Source organism: Aureobasidium pullulans (assembly GCF_000721785.1).
Source record: "Aureobasidium pullulans EXF-150 unplaced genomic scaffold scaffold_7, whole genome shotgun sequence".
Classification (NCBI taxonomy): Eukaryota; Fungi; Ascomycota; class Dothideomycetes; order Dothideales; family Saccotheciaceae; genus Aureobasidium; species Aureobasidium pullulans.
Genome location: NW_021941027.1, coordinates 423,340 through 451,051, shown reverse-complemented (window position 1 = coordinate 451,051; position 27,712 = coordinate 423,340). Strand labels below are relative to the sequence as shown.

The window sequence follows — 27,712 nt, the reverse complement described above, 5'->3', positions numbered from 1 at the left end:
ACCCTGCCCGGAAAGTCGATGCTTGGCACGCTTCTTGGTAGCGATACAAGTTTCTAAAGACAACGTGATCTTCCAGATGATCTTAGGACTACACAGGCACGAGAACAGAATAATGGCTAGAACAAGTAACAACAGTAAGTCACATTAACTAGGCCGAAAACATACGAGTCGACAAGAAGTGATTTGAAATCGTAAGCTCATGTTATATGGTCATGTATCTACAAGAAGAACCAATCTCACTTTTGGCAACACACAGATGCCAGTAACCATCTTCCTGATAATTTCAGGCATATCATGAAGGTCCACGGCTCAGGTAATCCAGCCCTGATCCATGTGATCGTGGACAGCTCATGCCTGGTGACCGACCTCGTGCTTTCCTTGCGAGAAGTCGACAGCAGGGGCGTTGTGTGCATCGATGAAGACCTTCTTAAATCTGAAACGGAGGAGATCGTTGGTGGTCTCCTTGACGTTCTTCCAGTTCTGAGCGACGAGCTTGCTGGTGGGCTGAGAGAAGATGAGGTCGATCTCCTCGAGGGTCTTGTCCTTGGTCTCGGGCATGAAGAACAGTTGGTAGAACCAGCCGACGAAGGCAATACCGCCGTAAAAGCCTGCGGTGAGACCAATGTTGGTGAAGGCCTTCGACATGCCAGTGAAGTTGTAGGTGACGATGAAGGACGACAAAAACAGCCAGCCGTCACTGGTGGTCATTCCATAGGAGCGTAGATAGGTGGGGTAAGACTCAGCGGGAATGACCCAAGTCAAACAGGCGTAGGTTCCGAAGAAAATTTCGTAGATGACGAGACCAGTAAGGTAGACACCCATCTGTGCGTTCTGGCCACCAGCGTACTGGGAAGCACCTGCGATGATCAAACCAACGAAGAAGACGGGGAGAGTAGCACAAGCCCAGAAGCGACGACCACATCTCTCCATGTAGAGGACAGCAGGGATGGTACCGATGAGAAGCGAGCCACCACCAACTAACGACATGTAGTTGGACTGGTACTTGTCGAAACCGAGGTTCTGCATCAGAGTACTCATGAAGTAGGTGATGGCGTTGATACCGGTGAACTGACCCAAGAAGATCATGACGTTGGCGTAAACGAAGGCGCGACGTGCACGAGGCTCGGTGAACAGGTCCATCCAGGGGTACTTTGCGTTGCCACGACCGGCAGCGACCTCCTGATCTTCCTGCTCCTGAGACATCTTCATGACGTAGAACTCCTCACGAGAATCCAGCTGTTCAATGCCACGAATGCGCTTCCAGACTTTGAAGGCTTCCACAGGCTTGCCCTTATGCATGAGGAATCTAGGAGACTCTGGCATATAAAGCATACCAATACCCATGATGGTAGAGAAGAGTAGCGAGGAACCGAGAATGTAGCGCCAGTTTCCAGGAACAGTTACGAACATGGCGGCAACGGCGTAACCAAGGACTTCACCCAGAGCGATGTTGAACTGGTAGAGGGAGACCATGTTACCACGGTATCTTCTCTCTACAGTTTCGGCGACGTAGACTGGCACAGTACCACCCTCGAGACCGACACCGAATCCGAGAATAACGCGAGCAGCGATGATCATGCCGTAGTTCATGGCAGCAGCTTCGAGAGCACCACTGTCATTCTGGTTAGAACTCGTGACTGGTTTCATAGTGATTTTTTGACATACCCAATGGTGTAGAGAATACAAGAGAGGATAATAGCCCAGCGACGTCCGAGGTACTCGTTGGCAGGAGACAAGATGATGGCACCACCGACGGCACCAAGAGACATACCAGAGTTGACCAAACTGTTCTGACGGTCGTTGAGTCCAAGATCTCCAGGAAGGAAGAGGTTGGCACCAGAGATAAGCGATTGATCGAGACCAGAAAGCATACCACCCATCGAGGCAAAGGCAACAATGAGGTATGTGAAGTACTTGGGGTTGGCGAACTCGAGGTCGAAGTGGCCATTGTTGTCACCACCTTGAGCGTCGATCTCCTTCTGCATTTCGGTCATCAGAGCATCGACTTCCCAGCCGCCGTTCTTTGCAATATCGACAGCCTCGCTGGTGTTGACGTGAGGAACACTGCCAGCACGAACTGCGTCTTCCATTTGGTCCTTTGTCATCTCGCGACGATCCATGTAGCTTCCCTGCTGAGCGGGGTCGAACATCTCAATGTTCTCATGCTGCTCTCCAGAGGCAGCACCCTTGACACCTTTACCCATGTTGATGTAGAAAGCGAACGATTACGCTCGGCTTGGGTTGAAAGAGGAGTGGACGGTTGCAAAAGAATGCTTCAAGAAAGGAAACTTTCACTCAACTGGGTGACCCTCCACCTTTTTGTATGCTCCATGAAAGTGGAGAACATCCATGGGGATGCTCGTGCATCAGAGCCGATCACTCTCCGTGGGCAGACCATCGCGAAGGTGGAGGCACGCGGTCTCTCCATTTCTCATCTCCATGGAGAACTTGCCCCCAGAATCACTCCAAAACATGCAGGATGCCTGTAGGGTTGTTGAGAAGGTCCGAATTGAAGATCCGCTTCAAGGTCCTTTCAGGAATGGTGTGTCCACCGATGAGGGTGTGTTTTCGGTCCGACTGATGATATGACGAGGCAACTCATTATCTACTGCCGCCTGAGTGGTCGAGGACGAGTTTTAACCGGAACTCGGATCGTGTCTGATACCACTTCAAGCCGTGCACCACGCAAGTTTGTCAAAGTAACGTCTTTCGTGTCGCAAGACCGGTTTAACCCGCCCTGTACGATTCCTGGAAACGATGTTGACAGCAAACAAGCTTGCGAATATGATCTCTCATTTTCATGATCTTGCGATACAATTCAGAAGCAGAGAAGTCTTCCGGAAGGGTACTTTGACGTTCCTGCAGACAGGCGGAAGAGGCTGGAAAAAGGCTTTCGAGACTTGAAGGTTTCGACAAGCGCGCACAAGACTTCAACGGCACAGCCAAAAATATGCAGCCGAGCCGGTGGGGAAATGCTTGTCCTGAACTCATACAGAGCAGAACCGGCATTCTTATCCAGCGCATGCCACAGTATGACCAGCCATAGCAAGGCACAACAATTGGGGAACTGAGAGAATTTCCAACGAAGACTTAGTTATCGAGTTGTCACATTGTACACTCTCGAGATGCAAAAAGGGGATCCTGCCTCTCTTCCTGGTCGACCCGTTGATGCCCCTCACAATACAATGCTGGTGCTCGGCTAGTGTCGCATGAAATTCTTCTGGCGCTCGATATCATCATCTGCCGCTCCGATCCTCTGAAACTTCGGGAATGGTGGCAGAACATTCCCGGAAAAACCTTGTTCTGACATAATGGTTCAATTGAAAGTATATACATGATTCGTGAGAAAGTGGAAAGAAGGCCGATGCATCATTTCTATGCTTCCGTCGCGCTCGCAATCGGTTTGACGAAGATGTCGTTGTCGCCGACATCAACATGTCTATCCTCCTGTCCTCTGTAGGACTTTCTGCCCCTTGAGAACCAATCGACTGCGATGATAAAACAGACGACTGCGTAAACGACACAAACGTAGTTCATGTTTCCGGCAGTTGCGGGCATGTAAGACGGGAATGAGTATAGAACGAGCGTGAAGACTGTCCATGCAAGTAGGACGTAGTTGGAGATGAGTCCAAATACGCCGAGGTTGAAGGGACCAGTGAGAGATTGCTGTCTTCCTCTGCACAAAAGACAGACGACTGGAATGGCGTAAGAGATGTAGAGCAGGACGATGCAAGCACTAGACATGGCGTTGAATGCTGCGGTAGAAGCCAGATACATGCAACCGACAATGGTGACGATGACACAGCTAGTGAAGTGAGCGTTCAAAGGGACATCCAGCTTAGGGTCGACCTTGCTAAGCCACTTGTGGGCTGGCACGCCACGGTCTCTAGCGAAAGAGAAACACAGGCGGCTCTGCCAAGTGTGCCCTGCAATGACACAGCCCAAACCGGTACAGATGATGAGGGCTTCTAAGGCTATAGCCCCAGCGGTGTTGTTAAGAGCATTGTAGAAGAGCTGGAGAATCGGCACTCCAGTCAAGCTATTGGCGACATCCTGGAAATCTCCAACGATGCTGAACAGCATGGAAACGACAAAGCACCAGCTAGTGACGAATCCGATAGCGACCGTACCCATGATAGCAATGGGTATCATCTTTTCGGGACGAGGTACTTCTTCAGCCAAATGCGTGGCGCAATCAAGACATGCGAAGGCCCAGTTGGCGTTGATTAGTCCAGTGATGAAGGCAATACCGGAGTTGGTCCAGCCAGTGTTGTTGATAAAGGTTGCGAAGACGAACTTAGGGGTTTGGTGACTTGGTGCTGTGGCCGGTACGGTGGCCAAAATTACGACGAATGAGATTAGAGAGCAGTAAAGTCCAACCGTAGCAATTGAGGGCAAAATCTTGCCGTAGCAGTTGAACAAGAAGCAGAACCATGTAAGTATAAGGTAAGTTGCGAAAACATGGTAGTCCTTGACGACGTAGTCCGGATGAGCGAGTTGCCAGCATCCGACGAGTCCACTTGCTACTCCGATAGTGGTTGATGTGCACGAGAAGATAGATCCAGCCCAAGAGAACCAGCCGGTAAGATAGCTTGAGAATTTGGCGTATTTTCTCGAGGCCAATTCGTTGGTCCAAAAGTACTGTCCACCTATTGATTCGTGTCAGAAAAGGACTGCTTTAGACGCTCTCACTGCACAGAGCTCTGATCTCGAAAAGCATCGTGCAATTTCAGAGCAAGCCGCGTTGACAAGGAGGAAGTCAAAGGATGTTCTAGGGATATCAACTTACCTGCGTTTGGGAGCGCACTGGCAAGTTCACTCAAACTGACACCAACGCAGATACTGACCAACATGACGACAATGATACCGTAGACAAGCAAGACAGGGCCGCCCGAATTGATACCAGTCACCATTGCGATGGACACACCAAACTGAAAGATGTCAGCACAACAAAGACATGTTGTTAGATTAGTCGCATACCCATGAGTTGGTGAGTGAGAATCCTGCTCCCAGGATAGACCAAACTGAATAATTTCTTTTCAGATCTTGAGTGTAGCCCATGGAGGCAAGTTGCATGCCGTCAGAGTCCACGAACCCGGACAGCTCGCTAGATGAACCGTTACTTCGCAACATAGTGTCGCCCTTGGCGATCTTGTCGTTGCCCATACTGATTTGTTACTGAGCACAAGTAGTAAAGTCGAATATCACGTCGCAGAGGGTAAAGTCGCTTTGGTATTCTCGTAGTCGTCTTCAGTTCGCAACGGATCAAAAGAATGCTGCTTTTGGTATCGTTAGACAACTCGTGGCGAATGATGTTGCTTTAGGTGAAGTTTGTTGCTTGGGCGAATGACTCGACGTTGAAGATGCCTGGCACGCACACGACGCTACCAATTGTCAAGCACAGCTCGGATCGGGTATGGGTTGTTGGAAAGACAGTCTTTCTTTCTTTCTTCGACTCTGTCAAATGTAGCGATAGACACAGGGTGAAAAAGGGGTCGTGTATGATTGGAGGCGGCGGTGAAACACTGTAACCAGTCAAGGATCAATGCCAGTAGGGAAGGGCAGGAAGGAGGTGGCGGTGTTGAAAGCTGGGTATCAAAAGGAGGCAGAGATGGATGGTGTTTAAGAAGGAGGATGGTATTTGAGTATCGATCTCGAGAAAATGAAGGGTGGCACAAAGACTATGACGATACGGTGGTCGTCTCGGGGGGTAATGTACCTGACCATTAGTGGAGCATTAAACACAAGAATTCTGATCCGATCGACGTAGGTGGATAGGTTTAACAGCATGGCATTGACCGTTGCGCGGCGGTAGGCAGGAAGTGCAGAGCACAGTCCAGAGCTAGGGCTCGGAAGTTCAAAGCTGTGCCATCCTGCAGGTACAAGTTTTACGTTATTAGGAAAAGTTTTGCATCCGTAAGCTTGCCTTCGCGGCGTCGGCCAACCAGTTTCAGGTGTCAGTAACCCTACAGGTCGAGGGCAAGTCGGGCAAGCATGCCGTCTGTCCAGATGGTGTCGCGCATCTCGCATCTCCAGCTCTTCGTTCAACTCGCTTTGACAGCCCGTTTGCGAATGACGTCGCAGGCAAGTTCAAATTTGCGAGAAAGGACCACTTTTCAGAAGTCGCGGTGGATTTCTGTGACAAACACTGCACGCCAAGTTTTGCCGGAAGCCAACGTCTCGGACACCAATCCAGGCCCCCGAACTTGACTTCGTTCTTGAACATGTCACACGCCATGGCTAACAATACTCTGACGGGAGCGGGATTGAAATTTGGGGTTCAGTATGGAGAGTCAGACGTCTGAGGCCTTGGTGTCTACAGCGGTTGAGGGTGAAACAGCTCGACAGGAGTCTGCATGCTGCCAAGATGGTCAAAAAACACCAACAGAGTCAGTTGGATTAGTGGGTTGGCATTGTCGACCGAAGTTGATACCCTGCCCTCGGAGCATGATTCATACGTATCACACAGCAACAAAGATCGAATTGACAAACAGCAAGTCAATCGAGGAAGATGTTTCGATTGACCGATTTCTCAGCATGCGTGGACATCCGTACCTGAGTCGTATACGAAATTACGAACCCTGTCTATCTGCATCAAAGATGATCATGGACAGAGACGCTTTGGGATTGATACAGTATTGCGCTCTTGTCTACGCGTCTGACCTCTTCGCATGAAGTTCGGGCACAAGGATTTGTATACCAAATGGGGACACATCTTATGGGTGTCCTAGGCGTAAGTGATAAGAGCTGCAGCAACAAAACGTTCGGACAGCGTGTCTATCCTGACCATGCCCTATCATTGATAGCTGTGGAGTTTGCAGCTCGCCCTTTCTCCATTCTAACTCCAGATTAGATGTTGATTTATGCTGCATGGGACCAATCATGCCGACCGCTATTCCAAGATTGTCCATCACTATAGTCTCGGCGAGATGAGCGATTGTCGCTTTTTGGACCCTGCGAGGAGAAGTACGGAGATACCGGCTTATGTCGGACTTTGGGTCCAAGCGTACGAGTGCTGTCGATGGTAGTGCACAAACACAGGGGAGGCATGTCGATGTCGAATCGTTGAGCCAGAGAAGAACAACACGCATGATCTTACACACCCAGCAGTGTCCTGGCGCCGACTAAGACACGACATTGCTAGACCACATGCAATGTCACGTCCGCCCATAACAGGAATATAGATAGCATTTCGGCAGTAAATCAATCAGAAAGAGGGTAGTCCAGACAAGACGGCGGTCCAAATTCAACTGTAGGATTGACTTGAGCGTAGGAGCCTCGGACCGTAGCAGAGCAACTCATGACCTGAGCGAAATTTATGGCGATTGTGGTCGCATACGCATCTGTGAATCTGTGATATTCGTGTTCGAAGGTAGTATCGTCTGTGTTTTGCTAAGCAAAAGAGACTCTCTATTGAAGAGCAGTACGTGCAGGACATGAAGTAGAACGATGGATTATCCCGCTCCGGCCACGAGTCGCTGGGTTCGCGCCGTATTGTTCATGGAAGGAACCGTTCTTCAGAAAAATTCATGTTGCTTCCACTTGCATCTGTGATAAACCGCGTAAAGCGACAAGAGAGATGTCTCGTGCGGTGGAAAGTGACAAATTCAACATCTTGTTTTTCAAGCAGGACAGTCGTCCACAGAGAAGCGTTGACAGTCACGTGCATCGTGAAGGCCACCGGTACTTATTTGGCGAGAGTCGCGCGTTTCTACAGCTGAACGCGCGACAAGAGTTCAGCACACGAGGAGATTCGATAGAATCTACACGGTGAAGGGAGCCGAGCAGCGCGTACGGCGAAGATAACATCCAGCTCTTACTCGATGGGAGCATATAACGAATACTCAGCCCCTGATCGGAAAGCATCCCGAAAGATCCAAAGTGCGCGATGGGCGAACCCTTCTTTCCATGTTACATGTAGCCATCGAGTCACTCTCAGGTGTATTCATCGAGTAAAGATGGCATTTTGCAGGCCTATCACAAGCGCGGCGACTTCCGGGCACCCGAATGGGGAAACACGGGCGTCTCCAGGTCCTTGCACGAGCTTAACATTTTGTTGTGACTGTTTTCTCTGACCTCGGCACCGGCAGCATGTGAAGAAAAGTCGATGTGCCAGACCGCGGCGTCTACAACCCGAGGTGATGAATTGATCTCTGAAACTCGCAGAATGAGCAAGGTCTCTCTATACAAATGGCGATTGAAGAGTATTTGAGACTCTACATTCAGGAAGGCGGAACGCAATTGCCGAAGAGCATGAATGACGTGAACCACTGGGAGAGAACTTCCCCACATCTCCCGGATCTCGACCATCTCCCTTCCCCCGCCGTTCTCGCCGGAGAAGAGGTGTAAAAGAGCTCAGATCACTAGCCTCGGTAAGGTATCTCTGACGGCATAACGATAGCTAGATACATATATACGTCGGAGATCTGCTCATCATTTCTGTCTTCCCTCCTGCTCTGAACTTCCTCGTTCTATCCGTGAAACACATTCAGATTCAAACCAAAAAAGATAAAATGGCGAGCCAAGAACAAATTCTCCGTGAGGTCAACATCCTCGGACCTCTCAATGAGCAGACTCGCAAGGTCATCTCCAAGGAGGCTACCGTCTTCCTGGCCCTTCTCCACCGCACATTCAACAAGACTCGCAAGGAACTGTTGCAACGACGCGAAACCCGCCAGGCCGAGCTCGACGCCGGCAAGCTTCCCGACTTCCTCCCTGAGACCAAGCACATCCGCGACAGCGATGCATGGAAGGGTGCACCACCAGCACCCGGCCTTGCCGACCGCAGAATCGAGATCACTGGTCCTACCGACAGAAAGATGGTTGTCAATGCCCTGAACTCGGATGTCTGGACATACATGGCCGACTTTGAGGGTGAGCCCACCAGGGAAGGAACTAAAAGACAAGCGGCTGACAGAATTTCCCAGACTCAAGTGCACCTACCTGGGACAACATGATCAACGGTCAGCTCAACCTTTACGACGCCATCCGCAAGCAGGTCGACTTCAAGCAGGGTGAGAAGGACTACAAGCTCCGTACCGACCGCAAGTTGCCCACACTCATCGCTCGTGCCCGTGGTTGGCACTTGGAGGAGAAGCACTTCACCGTCGACGGCGAGCCCATCTCTGGCTCCTTGTTTGATTTCGGTCTCTACTTCTTCAACAACGCACAGGAGCTCGTCAAGAGAGGAGCCGGCCCATACTTCTACCTCCCCAAGATGGAGAGCCATCTTGAGGCAAGACTCTGGAACGATGTCTTTAACCTTGCCCAGGACTACATTGGCATGCCCCGTGGTACCATCAGAGGTACTGTCTTGATCGAGACCATCATGGCGGCCTTCGAGATGGACGAGGTAAGAATTGCATTTGCAAAACTTCGGACGAGTTAGCTAATGTCGGGACAGATCATCTACGAGCTCCGTGACCACTCTTCAGGTCTGAACTGCGGCCGTTGGGACTACATCTTCAGCACCATCAAGCGTTTCCGCCAGAACCCCAACTTTGTCTTGCCTGACCGTTCTGCTGTCACCATGACTTCCCCTTTCATGGATGCTTACGTCAAGCTTCTGATCAAGACATGCCACCGCAGAGGCGTCCACGCCATGGGTGGTATGGCTGCTCAAATTCCCATCAAGACCGACAAGGAGGCCAACGACAAGGCTATGGCTGGTGTTCGTGCCGACAAGCTCCGCGAAGTCAAGGCTGGTCACGATGGTACCTGGGTTGCTCACCCCGCCCTTGCCAGCATTGCTGCCGAGGTCTTCAACGAGCACATGCCCACGCCTAACCAGCTCCACGTACGCAGATTGGATGTTAACATCAAGCAATACGATCTCCTCAACATGAACGTTCCCGGCCAGATTACCGAGGACGGTATCAGAAAGAACCTCAATATCGGTCTCGGTTACATGGAGGGCTGGCTCAGAGGAGTTGGCTGTGTCCCCATCAACTTCTTGATGGAAGACGCTGCCACTGCCGAGGTCAGCAGAAGTCAACTTTGGCAATGGTGCAAGCACCAGGTCAAGACGGCCGAAGGGCAGACGATCAACAAGGAGTACGCACTTAAGCTCCTCCACGAGCAGGCTGAGGAGCTCGGGTCCAAGGCACCAAAGGGCCACAAGTACCAGTTGGCAGAGAAGTACTTTGCCACTCAGGTGACTGGCGAGCAGTATGACGAGTTCTTGACATCGTACGTAACAAGAGATTCCAAGATTGACAGTAGGACAAGATTGCTAACGTGGTTGCACAGGTTGTTGTACGACGAAATCACGACTGTGGGTAGCCCCGCCCCTGCCTCTAAGCTTTGAGGAAGTTGTCCAAATGGTCAGCACGATGTTGAGCAGCCTCAAAATTGATACCCGAACGGAAGGCTGATAATGGGGAATCTTAGGTCGGACCGGCCCAGGCTGCGATTGAACTATGATGTGCTATGGCGAATGTAACACGAATGGGAGGAATGGCCCCTATGTATATGTCGAATTGATGAAGCGTTAATACCGAATCCTGAAATATCATATTGAGAGAAGTGGTTGCTTGTGCTGTGAGTTTGGCCATCGGAGACTTTAGTGGTGGCTTACGGTATGGACCGAATTAGGAAAGGACGGGAAGGGTGAAAAGCGGGGCGAATGCTCAAGATGTGACGGATCGGATGTCGGCTGGAGTGCAGCAGATAGATGGCATGGCGTAACTCTGTCAGCCTCAGGTACATGATGGCTTCTTCCTCTTCTTCTGCTCCAATGCTTCCAAGAGGTCATTGAGTACAAGACATCTCCCGTTATACTTCCTACATGTCATAACAGCGACGACCCATAACCACAGCAATGTCGCAGTCGCAGGACTACGAGCTGACGCCCAGAGAGTCGCCGCGTCAATCGCTCGACCACCCCGAAGATTACCGCCTGTCCACCTCATCGCGCGATTCCATCTCGTCGTCGATCAATGAACTCGACCCCCTCAAGACACCCAATCGACCGTACAAGGACGACGTCTCACAAACACACGACTCGGTCTTCGTCACACGCCGTCGTTCGACATGGCGTCGCTACTTGCTCCCATCTCGCATGTGCTGCATGATGGTCTTGCTCTTCACAGCTGCTCTAGTACTGCTGTTGAGTGCTGGAGGCATCTGGGTATACAAGACCGAGCCCGAAGGCGGTCAGAGTGACCCATGGTATCCGGCACCAAGAGGAGGCTCCGTTACTGCATGGGAAGAGGCGTACAAGAAGGCTGCCGCCCTGGTTGGCCAAATGTCCGTCGTCGAGAAGGTCAACATTACCACTGGTACTGGCTGGGAGATGGGCATGTGTGTTGGAAACACTGGTCCTGTCGAAAGACTCGGCTTCCCTTCCCTCTGTCTGCAGGACGGTCCATTGGGTTTGAGATTCGCCGACAACATTACCGCCTTCCCTGCAGGCATCACTCTTGGATCTACCTGGAACAAGGAGTTGATTTACCTCAAAGGCCGTGCTCATGGTCGCGAAGCTCGTGGCAAGGGTGTTCACATTGCGCTTGGTCCAAGCATGGGTCCTTTCGGTCGCTTGCCCGCTGGTGGTAGAAACTGGGAAGGCTTTGGTTCGGATCCCGTCCTGCAAGGCCTCGCCGCTGCCGCCATGATCCGCGGTATTCAAGAGGAGGGCATTATTGCTACTGCAAAACACTACATTGCCAACGAGCAGGAACACTTCCGTCAGAGCTGGGAGTGGGGCACCCCCAATGCTATCAGCAGCAACCTTGACGACAGAACTCTGCACGAGATATATGCCTGGCCATTTGCTGAGAGTGTCAAGGCTGGTGTTGGTAGTGTCATGTGCTCGTACAACATGGTCAACCAGTCCTATGCCTGCCAGAACAGCAAGCTGCTCAATGGTATTCTCAAGGACGAATTGGGCTTCCAAGGTTTCATCCAGAGCGACTGGCTCGCTCAAAGAAGTGGTGTTGCCTCGGCTCTTGCTGGTCTTGATATGAGCATGCCTGGTGATGGTCTCCGCTGGATGGATGGCCAATCTGTTTGGGGCGGTGAATTGACCAAGGCTGTCTTCAATGGTAGTGTTCCTATGGAGCGACTCAACGACATGGTCCTTCGCGTTGTTGCTGCCTGGTACCAGTTCGGTCAGGACGACAAGAAAAAATGGCCCGCTGAGAAAGATGGTGGTGGCCCCAACTTCTCTTCCTGGACCAACGATGAGATTGGCTTGTTGCACCCTGGAAGCAATGACACTACTAAGGGTATTGTCAATAAGTTCATTAACGTCCAAGGCGAAGGTGATGACTCTCACGGCAAGCTCGCTCGCCAGATTGCTGCCGAGGGTACCGTCCTCTTGAAGAATGACGACCACGTCCTCCCTCTCAATCGTGATGGTAAGAAGTTGACTAAGAATGGTGACAAGCTTCGTGTCGCCATCTTCGGCGAAGACGCTTACAACAACGGTAAGGGACCCAATGCATGCGCAGACCGTGCTTGCAACGAAGGTACTCTTGCTCAAGGATGGGGTTCTGGTACTGTCGAGTTCCCTTACCTTGTTGCTCCTGCTGAGGGTATCCATCTTGGATTTGACGTCGAAAGTGTCACTCTTTCCGACTACCCTTCTAACTACGAAGATCTTGACAAGCATCCTTCTCGCGCAGCCGACCAAGATTTGTGTTTTGTCTTTATCAACTCCGATGGAGGAGAAGGATACGTAGCATGGAAAGACGTCAAGGGTGATCGTAATGATCTCTACGCACAGAAAGGTGGTGATGAGCTTGTGCAGAAGGTTGCAGCCAAGTGTGGTGGCCCTACTATCGTTGTTGTCCACGCTGTCGGTCCTGTCATCCTCGAGAAATGGATCGATCTACCTGGCGTGAAGGCGGTGTTGTACGCAAACCTGCCTGGACAAGAGAGCGGTAACGCCTTGGCCTCCATCATTTTCGGAGACATCAATCCTTCTGGTCGTCTTCCCTACACAATCGCTAAGAACGAGGATGATTACGGCCCGACAAGCAAGATTCTCTACCGCCCCAACGCTGTCATCCCGCAGCAAAACTTCTCTGAAGGTCTGTACGTCGACTACCGTTACTTTGACAAGCATGACATCGAGCCACGCTACGAATTTGGCTTCGGACTCTCATACACGACTTTCCACCTCAGTAGTCTATTCATCCACCCCTTGGCCACCGAATACTCCACCCTCCCAGCCAAGCGACCCGAATCCATCACACCTCCCCACCTAGACGTCTCCATCCCGGACGCCCGTGAAGCACTCTGGCCTTCCAATTTCATCGCTCTCAAGAAATACATCTACCCCTACATCAACTCGGTCGACGACATCAAAACGGGCAAATACCCTTATCCAGTGGGCTACGAAATCGCACAACCGCTCTCCCAAGCCGGAGGCGCAGAAGGCGGAAATCCTGACCTTTACACCCCTCTTGCCGTCGTCCAGGCCTCTTTGACAAACACGGGTTCTCTTCCAGGCGACTGTGTCGTTCAGTTGTATATTTCCTACCCCTCCACTCCCATCATCGATTCCTTGGGCAACACTGTCGATTTCCCCGTCCGTGTTTTGAGGGCATTTGACAAGTTATTCGTCACTCCTGAAAAGAGAGTAGAGGTTTCTCTGCAGTTGACGAGGAAAGATCTTAGTTTCTGGGATGTGGGGTTGCAGAATTGGGTCTTGCCGATGGGAGACTTTGAGGTGCAGTTGGGTTTTAGCTCTAGGGATATTCAGCAGAAGGGGAAGATCAGTACCGAGGCACTGTTCTAAGTTTGATGGATATGGGATATTTTGGGTTATGTAGGGGGCGTATGGTGAGGGCTTGGGAAGTTGGGATACATTATGGGGCGTTTTTTGTATATATATGAATACTTGTATCTTTTTAGTATAGGAGATTTGTATCTTTCGTGGATCTGAGAATGGACAAATTGCTGCAAAGTGCGAGGTTGCCTGTTGAATGTGTGTGTGATTTTGCCTTGTTTATAGCAATTCTCTTGTTATACAGCCAAGTATAGCAAATACTTCTACATCCATGGCTTATGTTCTTGCAGAATCTACTCTCCAACAGCAATCCCAATGATCTCACATACCCCCAATCATCCTCCTCAACCCTCTGATTTTACGTCGCAAACTTTCTCCATACCCAAGCTCCACGACACCTTTTCCCATCTCCCAAGCCGTTTCCCTCATAGGGTAGTCCAATCCAGCAGGAATAGCAGTCTTGACACCCATCCACCCCCACCTATCCACACAAATGCTTTTTCCATTACACAAACCCCTCAATCCTTCTTCTCCCGCGAACCTGCCATACCCACTACCCCGGACGCCGCCGAAGGGGAGTTGAACGGCATAGTATGCTGCGAAATCGTTTATGGCGACCATACCTGTTTTGACGCCAGCAGCGACGGAATGCAGAGGAGAGGAAGAAGGGCCGAAGACCGAGCAGCCCAAGCCATAGATTGTGGAATTTGTGATTTCGATTGCGTGGGAAGGTGATTCTGCGCGCATGAGAAGACATATCGGGGCGAAACATTCTTCATTGGCGATGCGCATGTCTGTCGTCACTTCCGCGAGAAGCGTGGGGGAAAAGTAATGACCGCTGGGATATTCAGGATGATTGTAGCGTTTTCCGCCGGCGAGAAGGATGGCGCCTTGGGACACGGCTTCTGCGATCAGTGATTCCAGTTTACCGAAGTTGGCGGGAGAGACTTGGGCACCGACGTCGATGTCGAGAGAGTGGAGGGAGTTTCCTAAGCGTAGGGAGCGGATGCGGGGAGGAAGGACGGAGAGAAGATAGTCGTAAGCTAGAGGCATGGCGACGACGCGTTCGATACCGATGCAGTTTTGTCCAGCTGATTGGAAGACTCCACGCATGATTATGCTTTCGATGCGAGAGAGTTCGGAAGCGGGCATGGGTTTTTGGTGGGGTGCGTCGAGGATGATGGCTGCGTCTTTGCCGCCTAGTTCTACGACTACTGGGGTGAGAGATTTGGCTGCTGAAGTGCAGACGTGGTGGGCGACTGGCTTGCTGCCGATGAAGGTCAGATGTGATATTCCTGGGTGCGAGGTCAAGTGTTCGGCTGTAGTGGGCCAGCAGGTGACAGCGTGAACGAGCTCAGGACTGTGTCCGCAAGCTACAAGAGCGCCCTTGACAATTTCCACAAAGTAGTTGGAGGACCAGGCTGTTTGTTCGGATCCTTTGACGATGATGGCGTTTCCGGTGAATAGTGCTGAGATGATTGGTCCGAGGAGGTTGTGGAAAGGGTAGTTCCAGCTCACGCAGGCGGCGACTACCCCCAAGGGTTCGTAGACGACCGAGTTGGACTTGTACATCATGAGAAGGTTGGTGGGGCGAGACGAGGGTTGAAGAGCCTTTTCGCCGTGGTCGATAGTCCACTTGAGCTTCTCGACTGTTACCAGAATTTCACCAAAAAGTGCATCCACGCGCGTCTTGCCAGAGTCCAGACATGCTGCTGTAGCGATATCGTCTTGGTGTGTGAGCACGTATCTGATTGATCAGTATTTGTGTCACATGGAACCTGTCGAAATCACTCACTTCAAAAGTGTCTTGAGCACTCTTCTACGTTGCGAGAAGGTCGTCAGAGCCCAAGTGTGTTGGGCTTCTTGAGCACGTGCAATGGCTCTGTCGATACCATCAGGTGTAGAAGGGTTGATGACGCCGAGCAATTCGCCTGTTGCTGGGCAGTAACATTGAACAGCAGAAGAACCTGAGATCTGTGAAGCCTCATGTCAGTCACATACTCATAACGTTGTCTCAAAGACCAAGAGAGTATAAAATCATGCCGTTTCAGAACATCAATGACCAAATTTCAGAGGTGCTTGGAAGTCTTTGAGGTCTGTCAGAGGAAGAGACAACTTCCGAAAGCCTCCTGATATCCGACTCTTTTATCCTCTCACATGTCCATCAACGAGCATTCAAGAAACTCGTGATTCCATAAAAGAGACGAGAAACCAGAGAAAGACAGAAATGAACACGAAGGAAAAGCAAAACACACCTTCAATCCAGGCTCCTGCAAAACCTCTCCTTGCCAATCAGGTTCACACTGCTTGGGAAGTGGCACTTCAAAGTTGACAGCAGCTTCGGAATCTCCTTTTGTCGTGAACCACAACACAGCAGTGGCGAATACAACAGCAACCCATGTTAAGGCGACTGTGCCTTGATTATCGGACACCCAATCGAATGCCTCCTCCATTTTCCGGTATGCAATTGATTTTCTCGAGGATCTCGAATAAAGGAGATTGTTCCTCAAAGCTCGGGGGAGAGGCTGGATTTCCCGGCGAAAAGAAATGTCCGTGCGTGAAATTGCATTATTTCTCGAACCATTCTGAGATGGAGACACGATCAATGAGAGAGATGCAAAAGTAGGAGATTAAACCAGGACATGTGAAAAGACACTTTCGCACTTAAGATGATTCCAAAAAAGTGTATTATACAATTCGCTTCATGATCTACATTTATTTCTTCTCCTTGGGAGCAAGCATGAGCTCGGGACGGACAGTCTTGTCAAAGTCCTCCTCGCTCAGAGCCTTGAGCTCCATGGCACTCTCCTTGAGGGTAAGACCCTTCTTGTGGGCGTTTTTGGCGACCTTGGAGGCCATGTCGTAGCCAATGACGGGGTTAAGGCAAGTAACAAGCATGAGAGACTCGTGGAGGAGAGCCTCGATTCTCTTCTCGTCGGCCTCAAGACCCTCGATCAAGTTCTTCTCGAAAGAGCGCATACCGTCACTCAACAGACGGGAGCTGTGGAGGAGGTTGCGGATCATGACGGGCTTGAAGACGTTGAGCTCGAAGTTACCCTGGGAGCCAGCGAAGGTGACGGCAGCCTGGTTACCGAAGACCTGGCAGCAGAGCATGGTCAAAGACTCGCACTGAGTAGGGTTGACCTTTCCGGGCATGATGGATGAACCGGGCTCGTTCTCGGGAAGCTTGAGCTCACCAAGACCGCAGCGAGGACCGGAACCAAGGAAACGAATGTCCTGAGCGATCTTGAAGAGGGAGGAGGCAAGGGTGTTGAGCTGACCGTGGGCCTCAACGATGGCGTCGTGAGCGGCAAGAGCCTCGAACTTGTTGGGGGCAGTGACGAACTCGTGGCCGGTAAGCTTGCTGACCTCAGTAGCAATGTCCTCAGCGAAGCCCTTGAAGGTGTTGAGGCCGGTACCGACGGCAGTACCACCCTGAGCGAGGTAGCGCAGACGGGGAAGAGCAGACTCAACACGGAGGATACCGTACTCGAGCTGAGTAACGTAACCAGAGAACTCCTGGCCGAGGGTCAGGGGAGTGGCATCCTGCAAGTGGGTACGGCCAATCTTGATGATCTTGTCGAAAGCCTGCTGCTTCTTGTACATGGCGTCCTTGAGGCTGCGCAGGGCAGGGAGGAGCTCCTCCTCGATCTCGAGAACGGCGGCAATGTGCATGGCGGTAGGGAAGGTGTCGTTGGACGAGGCGGACATGTTGACGTGGTCGTTGGGGTGGACGGGCTTCTTGGAACCCATCTCGCCGCCCAGGATCTCAATGGCGCGGTTGGAGATGACCTCGTTGGCGTTCATGTTGGACTGGGTGCCGGAGCCGGTCTGCCAGACGACCAGAGGGAAGTGGTCGTCGAGCTTGCCGGCGGCGACCTCTTTGGCGGCCTGCTGGATGGCCTCACCGACCTTTGCGTCTGCGCGGAGAGAAGGGCGTTAGCAGGCAGCTGCTGTGGTTGTGGACGTGTCTTGATCATGGCATACCCAGGCCGAACTTCATGTTGACCGTGGCAGCGGCGCCCTTGAGGATACCAAAGGCGCGCACGACCTGCGGAGGCATGCGGTCATGAGGCTGGTTGATCTTGAAGTTGGACAGCGAGCGCTCGGTCTGAGCACCCCAGTATCTGTCGGCGGCGACGGGGATCTCGCCAAAGGCATCGCTCTCGGCGCGGGTTTGTTGTGCCATCTGGAGGGATGTGCTGAACTGGCGGAGGGCGGGGATGGCAAGACGAGGAGTCTGGTTGACGCGGAGAGCAGCTCCAGCGAAGGAGCTACCCCTCTTGACGATTGCCGACGATCTGAACATGATAGGTCGGGACTCGGGAATTGATTGGAGAGACACAAAGGAAGGAAGGACAAGCACAACAGCAATTGTCAACCTCGACGTGGAGAAAGCACAATTAATTCGCGATTGTCACCGACCGACGATCCCGATGAAAGCCGAGGACCGGAGGAGACCTGAATGAAGCTCGACCACCTCTTGTTGTGCCTCTCTACGCTCCGTCCACGCACTTTTCTACTTAGCACAGCACGCGATATAAGGCCCAGGCAGGATTTCCTATCATCAAGCACGATTACCATGAGTAAATTGTCAGAAGACGCACAGCTTCTCACAATTAGTGTCGCATCTAGTGAAGGCGTAAAGGCGCCGCTTCCGATGGATGCTCTACCTTCTAGATGTCCTATGTCTTGCAGAGATGGAAGCTTAAAGCGATCATCTACAACCAAGACTCCAAACAGCAATCGCACAATAACGACACGGATGTCGAGAAAGTTAGCTTTGTGCTTTGTCTAGATTCATACTACCCGCGGAACCGTTGATCAAATGCACGTCATGCAACTCTCGTAAGCTGCTATAAAAATGAAGCTCTATCAATCTTCAAGTATTTCAACCACCAAGCGGTAGACAAAAGGACTTTTTGACATCTACCTATACATCTGCAATATATCAGACATCATGTCATCAGTCCCCAAAACCATGAGAGCTGCCCGCCTGGTCGAGGTATTGTTCATGGTCTGTTTTTCCATGACTACTGAATGCTTACATCGAATAGTACAACAAGAAGTATCAAATACACGAGGTTGATGTCCCTAAATACGGAGAAAATGATTTGCTAGTCAAAATCGGCGCAGCAGGATTCTGTCATACAGATTATCAAGTCTATGAAGGCTTCTACCAATCTCAGACTCCTCAGATCGGCTCTCACGAACCAGCAGGAACTGTTGTCGCGGTTGGAAGCAAGGCTGCCAAGTCTTTCAACGAAGGCCAACGTGTAGGCGTACTCCTTTTCAGGCACGCCTGTCACGAGTGTGTTGGTTGCAAGACCACTAGAGACATACGCTTTTGTGAGAAGAAGGAGATGGCCGGGGTCACAAGCGATGGAGCGTTTGCCGAATACATGATCGCGGATGCCGACAACACTGTCTTGCTGCCTGAGACCATTCCGTTTGAGCAGGCTGCACCTTTGATGTGTGCTGGTGTAAGTATACCTTGGTGATCTCGATACCGTCATGAGACTGATCTTCAGCTCTAGGCAACGGTCTGGGGCGGTATCTCTAAGCTTGGTCTTCCTGCAGGCGAATCCGTCGGCATTCTGGGAATTGGAGGCCTTGGTGGGCTCGGTGTCCAGTTTTGCAAAGCACTCGGCTACTCGACTGTCGCGATAGACAATCGTCCAGAAGGACGTGATCTAGCCACTGAGTTTCCACTCAAAGCGGATTTGGTCATTGACTACAACGACGAAAAGGCAGGCGAAAAGATTGTGGAATGGTCGGGCAAAGGTGGACTTGCAGGCATTGTCGTCTGCACTGACAACGTTCAAGCGATAGAGTGGTCGCTAAAGACACTGCGACCTCATGGAATCTGTGTCCCTCTCGGAGTGCCAGGAGAAGGCTTTCATTTTGGATCATTCGACCTAATTGGAAAAGAAATCATCGTCAAGGGTTCTGGAGTGGCTAACAGGTCGGAAGTAGAGGAGATGATGAAGGTTGTGGCATCTCATGGTGTCAAGTCATATGTGAGAACCGTGCCTTTCGAGAAGACGCCAGATCTTCCCGAGATGTACATGGACAATCATTTGAAGGGGCGTCTGGTCATGAAATTCTGATCCTGCTTGAATAGTAAATTTCTTGGTCAGTAGACATTCGGGCTGAAAGCGAAGCCCTCATTATGACTCCGACACTTGGAATCACAGCTTGTACTGATGATCGACCGCAATGTCCTGAGATTGGAGAGAAGGAAAGTTGCATAACAGAGGAAGTCAAGGTTGTGGCTCGTGCTGTGGCTGAAGGAGCACCCAAGACCCCTCGATCGGGCGCGTCACCGGCTCGGCATCTCCGCAACCTCGTCGTCTGAAGCGTGGCATTGTATACCAACGACAGCTCCTTGTCTAGTACATTGTCGCTGCACAGTATTCAATCATGGTACGCCTCTTGGACCATCCATACAACTTAGCTATCCAGCGCTGATCAACTCCTAGTCGCAATCACTCCGACCATACCTGCAATGTGTGCGGTCGTCGTTGACGGCGGCCATGTCGCTATCCAACTTCGCTTCGCAAGCGTCTGAACGTCACAATGTCCCCGAGATCGAAGCCCAAACCTCTCCCGAAGTTCTTCTCAACCCTCTGACCGTCTCCCGCAATGAGAACGAGCGCGTCTTCATCGAGCCCAGCGTCAACAGCATCCGCGTCAGCATCAGAATCAAGCAGGCAGACGAGATTGAGCATATCCTGGTCCACAAGTTCACTCGCTTCTTGACACAGCGTGCCGAGTCTTTCTTCATTCTGAGAAGGAAACCCGTCAAGGTCCGTTGACCACACCTGTTTTACGCCGCCCGTAACAAGCTCACACAACGATAGGGATACGACATCTCCTTCCTCATCACAAACTTCCACACCGAGGAGATGCTCAAGCACAAGCTTGTTGACTTCATCATCCAGTTCATGGAAGAGGTAGACAAGGAGATTTCCGAGATGAAGCTCTTCGTATGTCACCCCTTCTGCCTAATGCCGCCCGGCCTTGACTTACATGTTCCAGTTGAACGCCAGAGCAAGATTCGTCGCCGAATCTTTCTTGACTCCAGTAAGACACCTTCTACTCTTGTTTGTCTACTCATACTCATTCAGCCTAGTTCGATTGATTCAGCTGCACGCCGCTTTGTGCTGCCCCAAGGTCTCTGTATCTGGTCTTGGCGCTGCATTACATAGAAGATTCCCAAAGATACCAATCCGACCAGAAACGATTATGACCAGCCCTTTCCCTTGGATGGACATGAACTTCTACTCGTCGACAAGGACTATCATCACTGTCTCATGCCATCGCTAAGACCGACGCCTCCATAGGACGGCGGTTTGCTCTGTGTCAGCATGCTTGCTTTCAACTACGGCGCACGTCCCTTCTGCGATCAACACCTTCATAGGCATTTGTATCTTGAACCGGTAGTATACCTTCATCTCCTCTTGCATCAATATCTCCTTGCTGTCCTTGACACTGTACTGTCCTCCTGTTCGTGATGTACTTTGCTGTCCCGACCGCACACATGGAGCTACCCTCATCCAAAAAATATCAATATCTTTCTTACCCATGTCTGATCCCCGAAGAGGAGGAAGTAATTCACTTTGGTTGCTGTGCCAGAAAGGAACTTGCCGGATTTCCCGATTGGATGACGCCGGGGCCATACCGGAATTATACCTTCACTGATCTCGTCAGTTCCCTGGCGTTGGATTGTCTGTCAATGTCAACATCATTCCCAAGACGCGATCAACCACGCGACATTATCCACACACGATCTCACACTCTTCCTTACATCGAAAGACTTATCAAAGCAACCCACGTCCGCCATCTTAGGCAACACTCAAGCTTCATGTTTCCTCAGCCCAGATACCCGGGGGACTTGAGCGCCGCCGAGACAAGCTTGAGCGCTGACCGCCGCATCGGCGCTCCCCAGTGCCATGCTTGTGTCTCCAACCCTAGTCACCGTCTGCTCCCTTGCCAACACACAGTCTGCTATGACCATTTTCTAGCTCACCCCGAAGGCGCTTCCCTCCGCTGCGCACGTTGTCTCAAGGTGCGCATCATATATCCTACGATCTATATCGTTTCATGATATTCATCTCCCCTTACTTGACTCCCTTGCTCACACCTTCACAGTCCGTCACAGTTACACACGAGATTGAAGAACTCGGTGACTTCAACATCAGCCTCAACGATCTCTCTGCCTCGGTCCAAGGTCTGAGATTGTCGCCTACTGGCAGCATTTGGAACAGCCCATCCTCAACCGCAAGATCGGCTTTTCAGTCCCTGGACGCAAGCGTGTCCGACATGCGCCGCCCCAACGCCAACTACGTCCACGAGGACAAGCGCCCCTCAACTCCTCCCTCTGCTGAGGATGAGACTCAACTCGGTGCCACCAACCGCGGCGTTCTTGACCACTCTCGTGGCATGAATGGTAGCAAGGCCACGGCTACCCAGCAGACTCGTTCCGGCCAGGCCCAGGGCACTAAGGCTCAAGGCGCTCAGAACCAAGGCGCCCAGCCCCAGCAGGCTCAACACAGCCGCGTGCACTCTTTCAACCCTAGCAGATCGGCTTTTGACAACTTCCCCGAGTACGCTGCTTCCAACCAGGGCCAGGAGGCCGCCTCTGAGCAGAACCAGCACGGTATGCCTAGCCATGTCCAGCAGCCTGCCTTGACTGCTTCCAACTATGGTCAGCAGTACAACTCAGCTCTGCCCGACTATGGTCAGCAGTACAACTCAGCCCTGCCCAGTTACGGTCAGCAGTCAAGTCTCGACCAGGCTCAGCAGCGCCCATATGGTCTTGGTCAGCACATTCACGCTCCGAGACCCAACAACTTCAGAGCTTCGCACGCTTTCCGTGAGCTTGCGACTCCTGCTCCCATGGACGACAGCGCCCAGCCTGCCCCACCCATCAGCCAGTACCCCATCGGCCAGCAGTACATGGGTAACATGCAGCAAGACTTCCAATACCCTCAGCAACACCCTGCCTTCGATCAGCGCCCCGCCGTTAGCAACTCTAACATCGATCCTCGTCTCAGAGGTCTGCAGTCGCCTGTCAACATGCACCGCCCCGCCTTTGACAACCAGAACGTTGTTGCTCCTCGTCTCGGAGGCTTGCAGTCGCCTGTCTACATGCACCGCCCCTTCGACGCCCCTCTCATGCCTGGCGTGGCTCCTATGAACAGCGTGAACCACAACGCTGGCCCTCGCACCCACCGAGGCGCCTCTCTCAATCGTGTTCCCATTCCTGCCAGCTTCGGAAACATGAATGGCCGCCAGATGAACGGTCTCAATGGAAGTGGCCACCTCACCAACAGCCTCGAGATGAATGGTTCTCAGATGAACTCTCGTCACTTCAACGACTACCAGATGCACGGTCAACAGATGCACGGTCAACAGATGCACGGTCAACACATGAACGGTCAACACATGAACGGTCAACACATCAACGGCCGCGACATGAACGGTCAACAATCGAACGGCCACCAGATGAACAGCCCTATGCCCATCCCCCGTGCTATGCCTACGCCCGCTGATCAGGCCGATCCCTTCGTGGACCCCCAGCCTCCCAGCTATGCCAACACCGGCTTCGTGCCCGCTCAGTCTAGCCGTCAGCCCTTCACCTCTGACCCTCGCTCTTCTCTGCCCTCTCCCGTCAGCAGCCCCAGCAGCATGAATGGCACTAGCTACTTCAACGCCCCCGATGCTCAGCACACCAACGCCTCGACCAATAACAATCAACAGCCTCAGACCAACGCTGCTCGTATGGCTGAGGCCATCAAATCTGGCACACTTGATCACTTCGGTGGCAGATCTCCTCCTCGCGGTCCCGGTGACAGACCTGGCAATGAGCTTGCTGTTCAGCATGTTGTACGTAGTCAGGCTACCATGGCCCCTGACGTGCACCCCGACCCCGACTGGGTTTCTGTTCACATGCACGCCCTCCCTAGCATCGACGAAGTGTACCAGCACATTCCTTTCGTTGACACTGCTGCTGACTCGGTCGCCTCCACTGCCGGCGTGATCAAGATTGGCAACATCCCCTATGGCACCACCAAGAACGAGGTCATCGCTGCTCTGGGTCGTACCACTCGTATCGCTCACCAGCCTCGCGGCGCATCTTACTTGGCCATCCATATCATCATGGAACGTTCGACTGGCAAGACTATGGACTGTTACGTCGAGCTCAACACCGTCGCCGAGGCTCAGGCTGCTGTTGCTGGCTTCCAGCAGCGCTGCGTAAACAGCCGCCACCCTCGCATCGGTGATCGCCACGTCGATATTGAGCTCAGCAGCCAAGAGGAACTCATGAAGGAGCTGTTCCCTCGTGCCAAGTGTGTCAACTGGGACGGTCACACTCCCCAAGTCTACACTACTGAGGAGGCCTTCAACTCTGGCTTCCAGGGCTTTGTCACCAGTGAGGAGATGGTGATGATTACCAAGCACGCCGAGACTCCTCAGCGTTCACCTTTCGCTCAGCGCTGCGTTAACCGCACCTACGAGACCATGATTTCTCTCATGCACAAGTACCCTTGGCACGCCATCTTGCACATCACCCTCCGTGAGCGTACTGCCATCTTTATCAGTGCCGTCACCCAGCTGCGCGTTCTGTGCGCCGCCATTGCCCGCGGCCACTATCCCCAGAGCCTTCACCTCCCTCTTCTTCAAGAGTACATCACTGCTTGCCTCAGCAACCCCGGCTTCAGTGTTCAGCAGAAGGCTTACGTTATCGATTGCGTCAACTGCAACAACTACACCCACCTGTTGAGCTTCGTGCCTTACACTCACATCGAGCTGAGACTGGCCAGCTGGTGGGCCTTTGAGGTGCTGTCCAAGAAGCCCGAAGCTTCCGACGAGCTGATGACTTATGTCATCAGCCTCCTCTGCACTGCTACCAACCCCAACGGCAATTTTGCTCACATGGCCAGCAAGGACGACAGCTCCGCTCTTGAACTGCCCGAGCCTGACTTCGGCACTGAGTCCTACTTCGGAAACTTCTCCATCAAGTACAAGAAGCAGAAGGAGTCGTGCACACTCAAGGAGGCTGCTGACGATGAGTGGCGCGCCCTGTATGAGGCTCTCTCTCGTGTTCTGCCTGCTCGCCAGGCCATCGCTTACCACAACAACGACTACGATGATGGTCAGCAGGAGGGTGGTGCTGAGGAGAACGGTCACTACGATGGTGGTGAGGTTCTGGCTCTGCCCGGCCTCGAGCGTGCTGAGGATTCTTCGCTCAACTGAGCTTGCACCTCCTTGACCCACTCATGAAGACTTCAGGCACCAGACGTCTGTTGTTCTTCAAACCTTGACCTCTTGTCCTTTGATCCTCATCCCGTCTTCATATCTTCCCTTCCCAAGGATGTGTCGTTCGGCTGTTGCAATTACTTTATTGGCAACGCATCACACTCGACTACGGAAAGATGGATAGAAACTCTGGATATTGGACGAGATGGTTACAAACTACTACCACTTTTGGTACCTTGAAGTTAAAGGGAAGGAGGGAAATGGAGAGTTTGATTCTATACTTAGTTTAGTTTAGGTCGATACCTTCAATCGTGTCTCTTTCCAGTCGTTGCCTCACTGCCTGTGATAATATCCTGTTTCGCCTTGTACTTGTTCCTCGTAGTAGTTCTTGCCTTTGTAACTGCTCTTTCCCGTTCTGCTTTCTCGTCGGTCGGGCCTTCTTCTTTCGATCTTGCGCTCCTTCTTCAATTGATTGATCGTTCCTTCCTCTTTCAGTCAGTCGTTTCTTCCTCTTTCAATCAGTAGCTCCTTCTTCCTTTGATCAATCGTTCCTTCCTCTTTTGATTTATCGTTCCTTCCTCTTTTGATTAATCGTTCCTTCTTCTTTTGATCGATCATTACTTCCTCTTTCCACCGGTCGTTCCTTCTATTTTCTAGATCGCTCTTTCCGATTTCAGTCGGTCGCTGCCTACTGTTTTGCTTGACTACTCTTTTGTTATGCAAGGCTCGTAGCTCTCTTTCTAACCATGGGCTCATCCAAAGAGGCTATAACAGTAGGGTTCCCTTTCACTACGCGACAGGAGTGCTTGGAAGTCTTTTTGTATTGTGATAGCTAAGTTGTTGTTGAGCTAGCCAGGTTGTTTCGCCCAAGCATTGTAAAAGTTGGGGGTTTCGTGTCTTTGTTAATTTGATTTAGTGTGGATGCTGCACGAGGGGCTTGAATGATTGATACGGCTCGATTGCTACTCGCATGGGTATCAGAGCTCCGTATTGCATAGCTACCATCAAGAGTATGAGCATAGGCAAAGGACTAAGAGCAGAGATCAGTATCCTAACAAAACGTCAGGGTCACCCTTATAAAAATTTCGAATAGCAATGAAAATTAGAAGGCCATTTGGACAAGCAGACAAGAGCTATGGGTACAAAGAGTAGCGTAACGTAATTGAAGATACACTATCAACATCACGCTTCGAATCAGACGTGAAGAAAAGGAGACGAAGAAGCCAAGTCCATGATCACAGCCAGGCATTCGTTTCATCAGTCTCAAATCCAAGACCACATCTACGATTATGAAATTGTTGATTCGAAAATCTTGTAGAGCGAGGGATCGGGACTGTTATGAGAGAACGAATTGGAACTGATGGAGGAAAGCTTCAGTGAAGAAAATAAATGGAGAAGGAACGACTGAAAGAGGGCAAGGAAAGGGGCAGTAGGGTTATGTTTTGACTCAAAGGAAAGAGCAATCAAGTGTTTTCAAAGAGAACCTGGCCAGACAGAACAAAGGCAGGTACGATACTGTGAACATCGGAAGAATGGAAAGAGCGAACAGGCATCCTTGTATAGCTTTTGCACGTCTTACGAGTGACAAAAATCCACATGAAACAAAAAGACTTACTCTGGAACGTCTTTTTCGGGCTGGTGGTTAGTCTCATTGAATTAATTTTTGGGATATAAAAAAGGGTAGACAAAATCTTGAAGTTTCTCCGTAAATCCGCTGCTTTCGTTTTGATCAAAGGGCAAATGCGATTTTGTCTATGCTACAAAGTAAATTTGCCTTGGTTGTAGCCCATTCGACCGGCAAAAGATACAGGTTGGTTGAGCGTATATTGGAGGGTGGGAATTTGTGGCGGAGAGCAAAAAAGAGAAGATACAAGGAAGTAGAGGCATGGAAAAAATACTCTACAGGATGGAGAGATCGCCGAACTTCTCCTTGTATCCGGGCACCATCCAGCGGCCCTTCTTGACGAGCTGCTCGGTGCGCTGGTCGATCTCGGGCTGGGCGGCGGCAACATCGTCCTAGATGTGTGTATTAGACAGGGATTGACTCTTTGAGGGATATCTCCGGGTATACGCACGACGGTCAAGTCCTCGAATGGTCTGGCCTCCTCGATGTTCTTCAATGTCTTCTCCAAGTCCTTGAGCTCACCGTCGACCTTAACCTTGGTCTCCTCGGCAGCCTTGACGGCCTGGGCCTCGAAAGCCTCAATGACCTTGATTTGGCGAGAGACGTCGTACTTCTTGGGCTGGAAAGCGGAGAATTGCTTCTCAATGTCGTCGATGACGGCGGAGTTCTTCAGGAGACCACGGTAGTAGGCGAAGTCGACAGTCTGCTGCTGGCCCTGGAGCTGGGCGAGCTTGCGGCGGGCGTCATCGTTGCGCTTCTTGAAGGCGACAAGGGAGTTGGCAGTTGCACCCTTGAGCGAGAGCTGCTGGGAGAGCTTAGCCCAGTCGAGCTTGGTGGCTGCGTTGCGCTGAAGAAGGCTGTTAGCTTATGTTGGCGGCAGGGCGAGCATCGGATGGGACGGCGCGGGCGGAAGGGCGACGGGGGGTTGGATCGAGGGCGATATAACTCACTCCGACGGCCATTGTGAAGATGGGTTGGATTGACGGGTGGTAGAGGGGAGAGAGACGGCGGTGCAGGCGGTATCCGTTGGCCTTCGCGAACATCGACTGAGGTTGCTGCAACTCCGTCGCTCTTTCCGTTCTTGGCATACA

General features: G+C 51.7%; 11 protein-coding genes across 11 annotated transcripts; 5 read left to right on the top strand and 6 right to left on the bottom strand.

The window, feature by feature from the left end:
* Positions 1-151: 151 nt before the first annotated feature.
* On the bottom strand, positions 152-2,330 carry M438DRAFT_404844 (putative sugar transporter). The gene is made up of 2 exons (XM_029909746.1): positions 1,666-2,330; positions 152-1,612 (listed from the first exon to the last, which is right to left on the bottom strand). The coding sequence occupies exons 1-2, from the start codon at positions 2,202-2,204 to the stop codon at positions 349-351; spliced, it is 1,803 nt and encodes a 600-aa protein (XP_029761568.1). The 5' UTR covers positions 2,205-2,330; the 3' UTR covers positions 152-348.
* Positions 2,331-3,375: 1,045 nt separating this feature from the next.
* On the bottom strand, positions 3,376-5,133 carry M438DRAFT_271995 (choline transport protein; the record flags this gene model as incomplete). The annotated part of the gene is made up of 3 exons (XM_029900524.1): positions 3,376-4,649; positions 4,790-4,931; positions 4,981-5,133. 3 exons carry the CDS (start codon positions 5,131-5,133, stop codon positions 3,376-3,378), a joined length of 1,569 nt encoding a protein of 522 aa, XP_029761567.1.
* A 1,409-nt stretch (positions 5,134-6,542) lies between these two features.
* Positions 6,543-7,162, bottom strand: M438DRAFT_344714 (uncharacterized protein). The gene has a single exon (XM_029905286.1). The coding sequence runs from the start codon at positions 7,089-7,091 to the stop codon at positions 6,717-6,719; it is 375 nt and encodes a 124-aa protein (XP_029761566.1). The 5' UTR covers positions 7,092-7,162; the 3' UTR covers positions 6,543-6,716.
* Positions 7,163-8,513: 1,351 nt separating this feature from the next.
* Positions 8,514-10,306, top strand: M438DRAFT_271904 (malate synthase; the record flags this gene model as incomplete). The annotated part of the gene is made up of 4 exons (XM_029900515.1): positions 8,514-8,874; positions 8,928-9,352; positions 9,404-10,188; positions 10,249-10,306. 4 exons carry the CDS (start codon positions 8,514-8,516, stop codon positions 10,304-10,306), a joined length of 1,629 nt encoding a protein of 542 aa, XP_029761565.1.
* Positions 10,307-10,689: 383 nt separating this feature from the next.
* M438DRAFT_344712 (uncharacterized protein) lies at positions 10,690-13,927 on the top strand. The gene has a single exon (XM_029905285.1). The coding sequence runs from the start codon at positions 10,820-10,822 to the stop codon at positions 13,739-13,741; it is 2,922 nt and encodes a 973-aa protein (XP_029761564.1). The 5' UTR covers positions 10,690-10,819; the 3' UTR covers positions 13,742-13,927.
* Positions 13,928-14,053: 126 nt separating this feature from the next.
* M438DRAFT_271801 (ALDH-like protein) lies at positions 14,054-16,185 on the bottom strand (the record flags this gene model as incomplete). The annotated part of the gene is made up of 3 exons (XM_029900506.1): positions 14,054-15,479; positions 15,528-15,706; positions 15,988-16,185. The coding sequence occupies 3 exons, from the start codon at positions 16,183-16,185 to the stop codon at positions 14,054-14,056; spliced, it is 1,803 nt and encodes a 600-aa protein (XP_029761563.1).
* Positions 16,186-16,447: 262 nt separating this feature from the next.
* Positions 16,448-18,041, bottom strand: M438DRAFT_334283 (fumarate hydratase; the record flags this gene model as incomplete). The annotated part of the gene is made up of 2 exons (XM_029903700.1): positions 16,448-17,652; positions 17,720-18,041. The coding sequence occupies 2 exons, from the start codon at positions 18,039-18,041 to the stop codon at positions 16,448-16,450; spliced, it is 1,527 nt and encodes a 508-aa protein (XP_029761562.1).
* Positions 18,042-18,269: 228 nt separating this feature from the next.
* M438DRAFT_364479 (alcohol dehydrogenase GroES-like domain-containing protein) lies at positions 18,270-19,941 on the top strand. Its single transcript, XM_029907725.1, has 3 exons — positions 18,270-18,737; positions 18,790-19,215; positions 19,270-19,941. Exons 1-3 carry the CDS (start codon positions 18,693-18,695, stop codon positions 19,840-19,842), a joined length of 1,044 nt encoding a protein of 347 aa, XP_029761561.1. The 5' UTR covers positions 18,270-18,692; the 3' UTR covers positions 19,843-19,941.
* A 214-nt stretch (positions 19,942-20,155) lies between these two features.
* M438DRAFT_354456 (actin-related protein-like protein 2/3 complex subunit 4) lies at positions 20,156-20,876 on the top strand (the record flags this gene model as incomplete). Its single annotated transcript, XM_029906952.1, has 5 exons — positions 20,156-20,158; positions 20,215-20,541; positions 20,596-20,721; positions 20,774-20,818; positions 20,868-20,876. 5 exons carry the CDS (start codon positions 20,156-20,158, stop codon positions 20,874-20,876), a joined length of 510 nt encoding a protein of 169 aa, XP_029761560.1.
* A 91-nt stretch (positions 20,877-20,967) lies between these two features.
* Positions 20,968-24,994, top strand: M438DRAFT_391457 (uncharacterized protein; the record flags this gene model as incomplete). Its single annotated transcript, XM_029909074.1, has 3 exons — positions 20,968-21,714; positions 21,760-21,803; positions 21,887-24,994. The coding sequence occupies exons 1-3, from the start codon at positions 21,249-21,251 to the stop codon at positions 24,992-24,994; spliced, it is 3,618 nt and encodes a 1,205-aa protein (XP_029761559.1). The 5' UTR covers positions 20,968-21,248.
* Positions 24,995-26,704: 1,710 nt separating this feature from the next.
* On the bottom strand, positions 26,705-27,612 carry M438DRAFT_364477 (mitochondrial ATP synthase). The gene is made up of 3 exons (XM_029907724.1): positions 27,572-27,612; positions 27,073-27,468; positions 26,705-27,013 (listed from the first exon to the last, which is right to left on the bottom strand). The coding sequence occupies exons 1-3, from the start codon at positions 27,581-27,583 to the stop codon at positions 26,897-26,899; spliced, it is 525 nt and encodes a 174-aa protein (XP_029761558.1). The 5' UTR covers positions 27,584-27,612; the 3' UTR covers positions 26,705-26,896.
* Between the last annotated feature and the right edge of the window lie 100 nt (positions 27,613-27,712).

What these genes read in the sequence shown, in the direction of transcription:
- M438DRAFT_344714 (XM_029905286.1), bottom strand. Translation starts at nt 7,091, where the DNA reads ATGCGTGTTGTTCTTCTCTGGCTCAACGATTCGACATCGACATGCCTC.
- M438DRAFT_364479 (XM_029907725.1), top strand. Translation starts at nt 18,693, where the DNA reads ATGTCATCAGTCCCCAAAACCATGAGAGCTGCCCGCCTGGTCGAG. An exon ending in GAGCTGCCCGCCTGGTCGAG is followed by an intron (nt 18,738 to 18,789) that starts GTATTGTTCATG and finishes TACATCGAATAG; the next exon opens with TACAACAAGAAGTATCAAAT. An exon ending in CACCTTTGATGTGTGCTGGT is followed by an intron (nt 19,216 to 19,269) that starts GTAAGTATACCT and finishes CTTCAGCTCTAG; the next exon opens with GCAACGGTCTGGGGCGGTAT.
- M438DRAFT_364477 (XM_029907724.1), bottom strand. An exon ending in CATTCGAGGACTTGACCGTC is followed by an intron (nt 27,014 to 27,072) that starts GTGCGTATACCC and finishes ACACACATCTAG; the next exon opens with GACGATGTTGCCGCCGCCCA.
- M438DRAFT_404844 (XM_029909746.1), bottom strand. Translation starts at nt 2,204, where the DNA reads ATGGGTAAAGGTGTCAAGGGTGCTGCCTCTGGAGAGCAGCATGAGAAC. An exon ending in TGTATTCTCTACACCATTGG is followed by an intron (nt 1,613 to 1,665) that starts GTATGTCAAAAA and finishes CCAGAATGACAG; the next exon opens with TGGTGCTCTCGAAGCTGCTG.
- M438DRAFT_344712 (XM_029905285.1), top strand. Translation starts at nt 10,820, where the DNA reads ATGTCGCAGTCGCAGGACTACGAGCTGACGCCCAGAGAGTCGCCGCGT.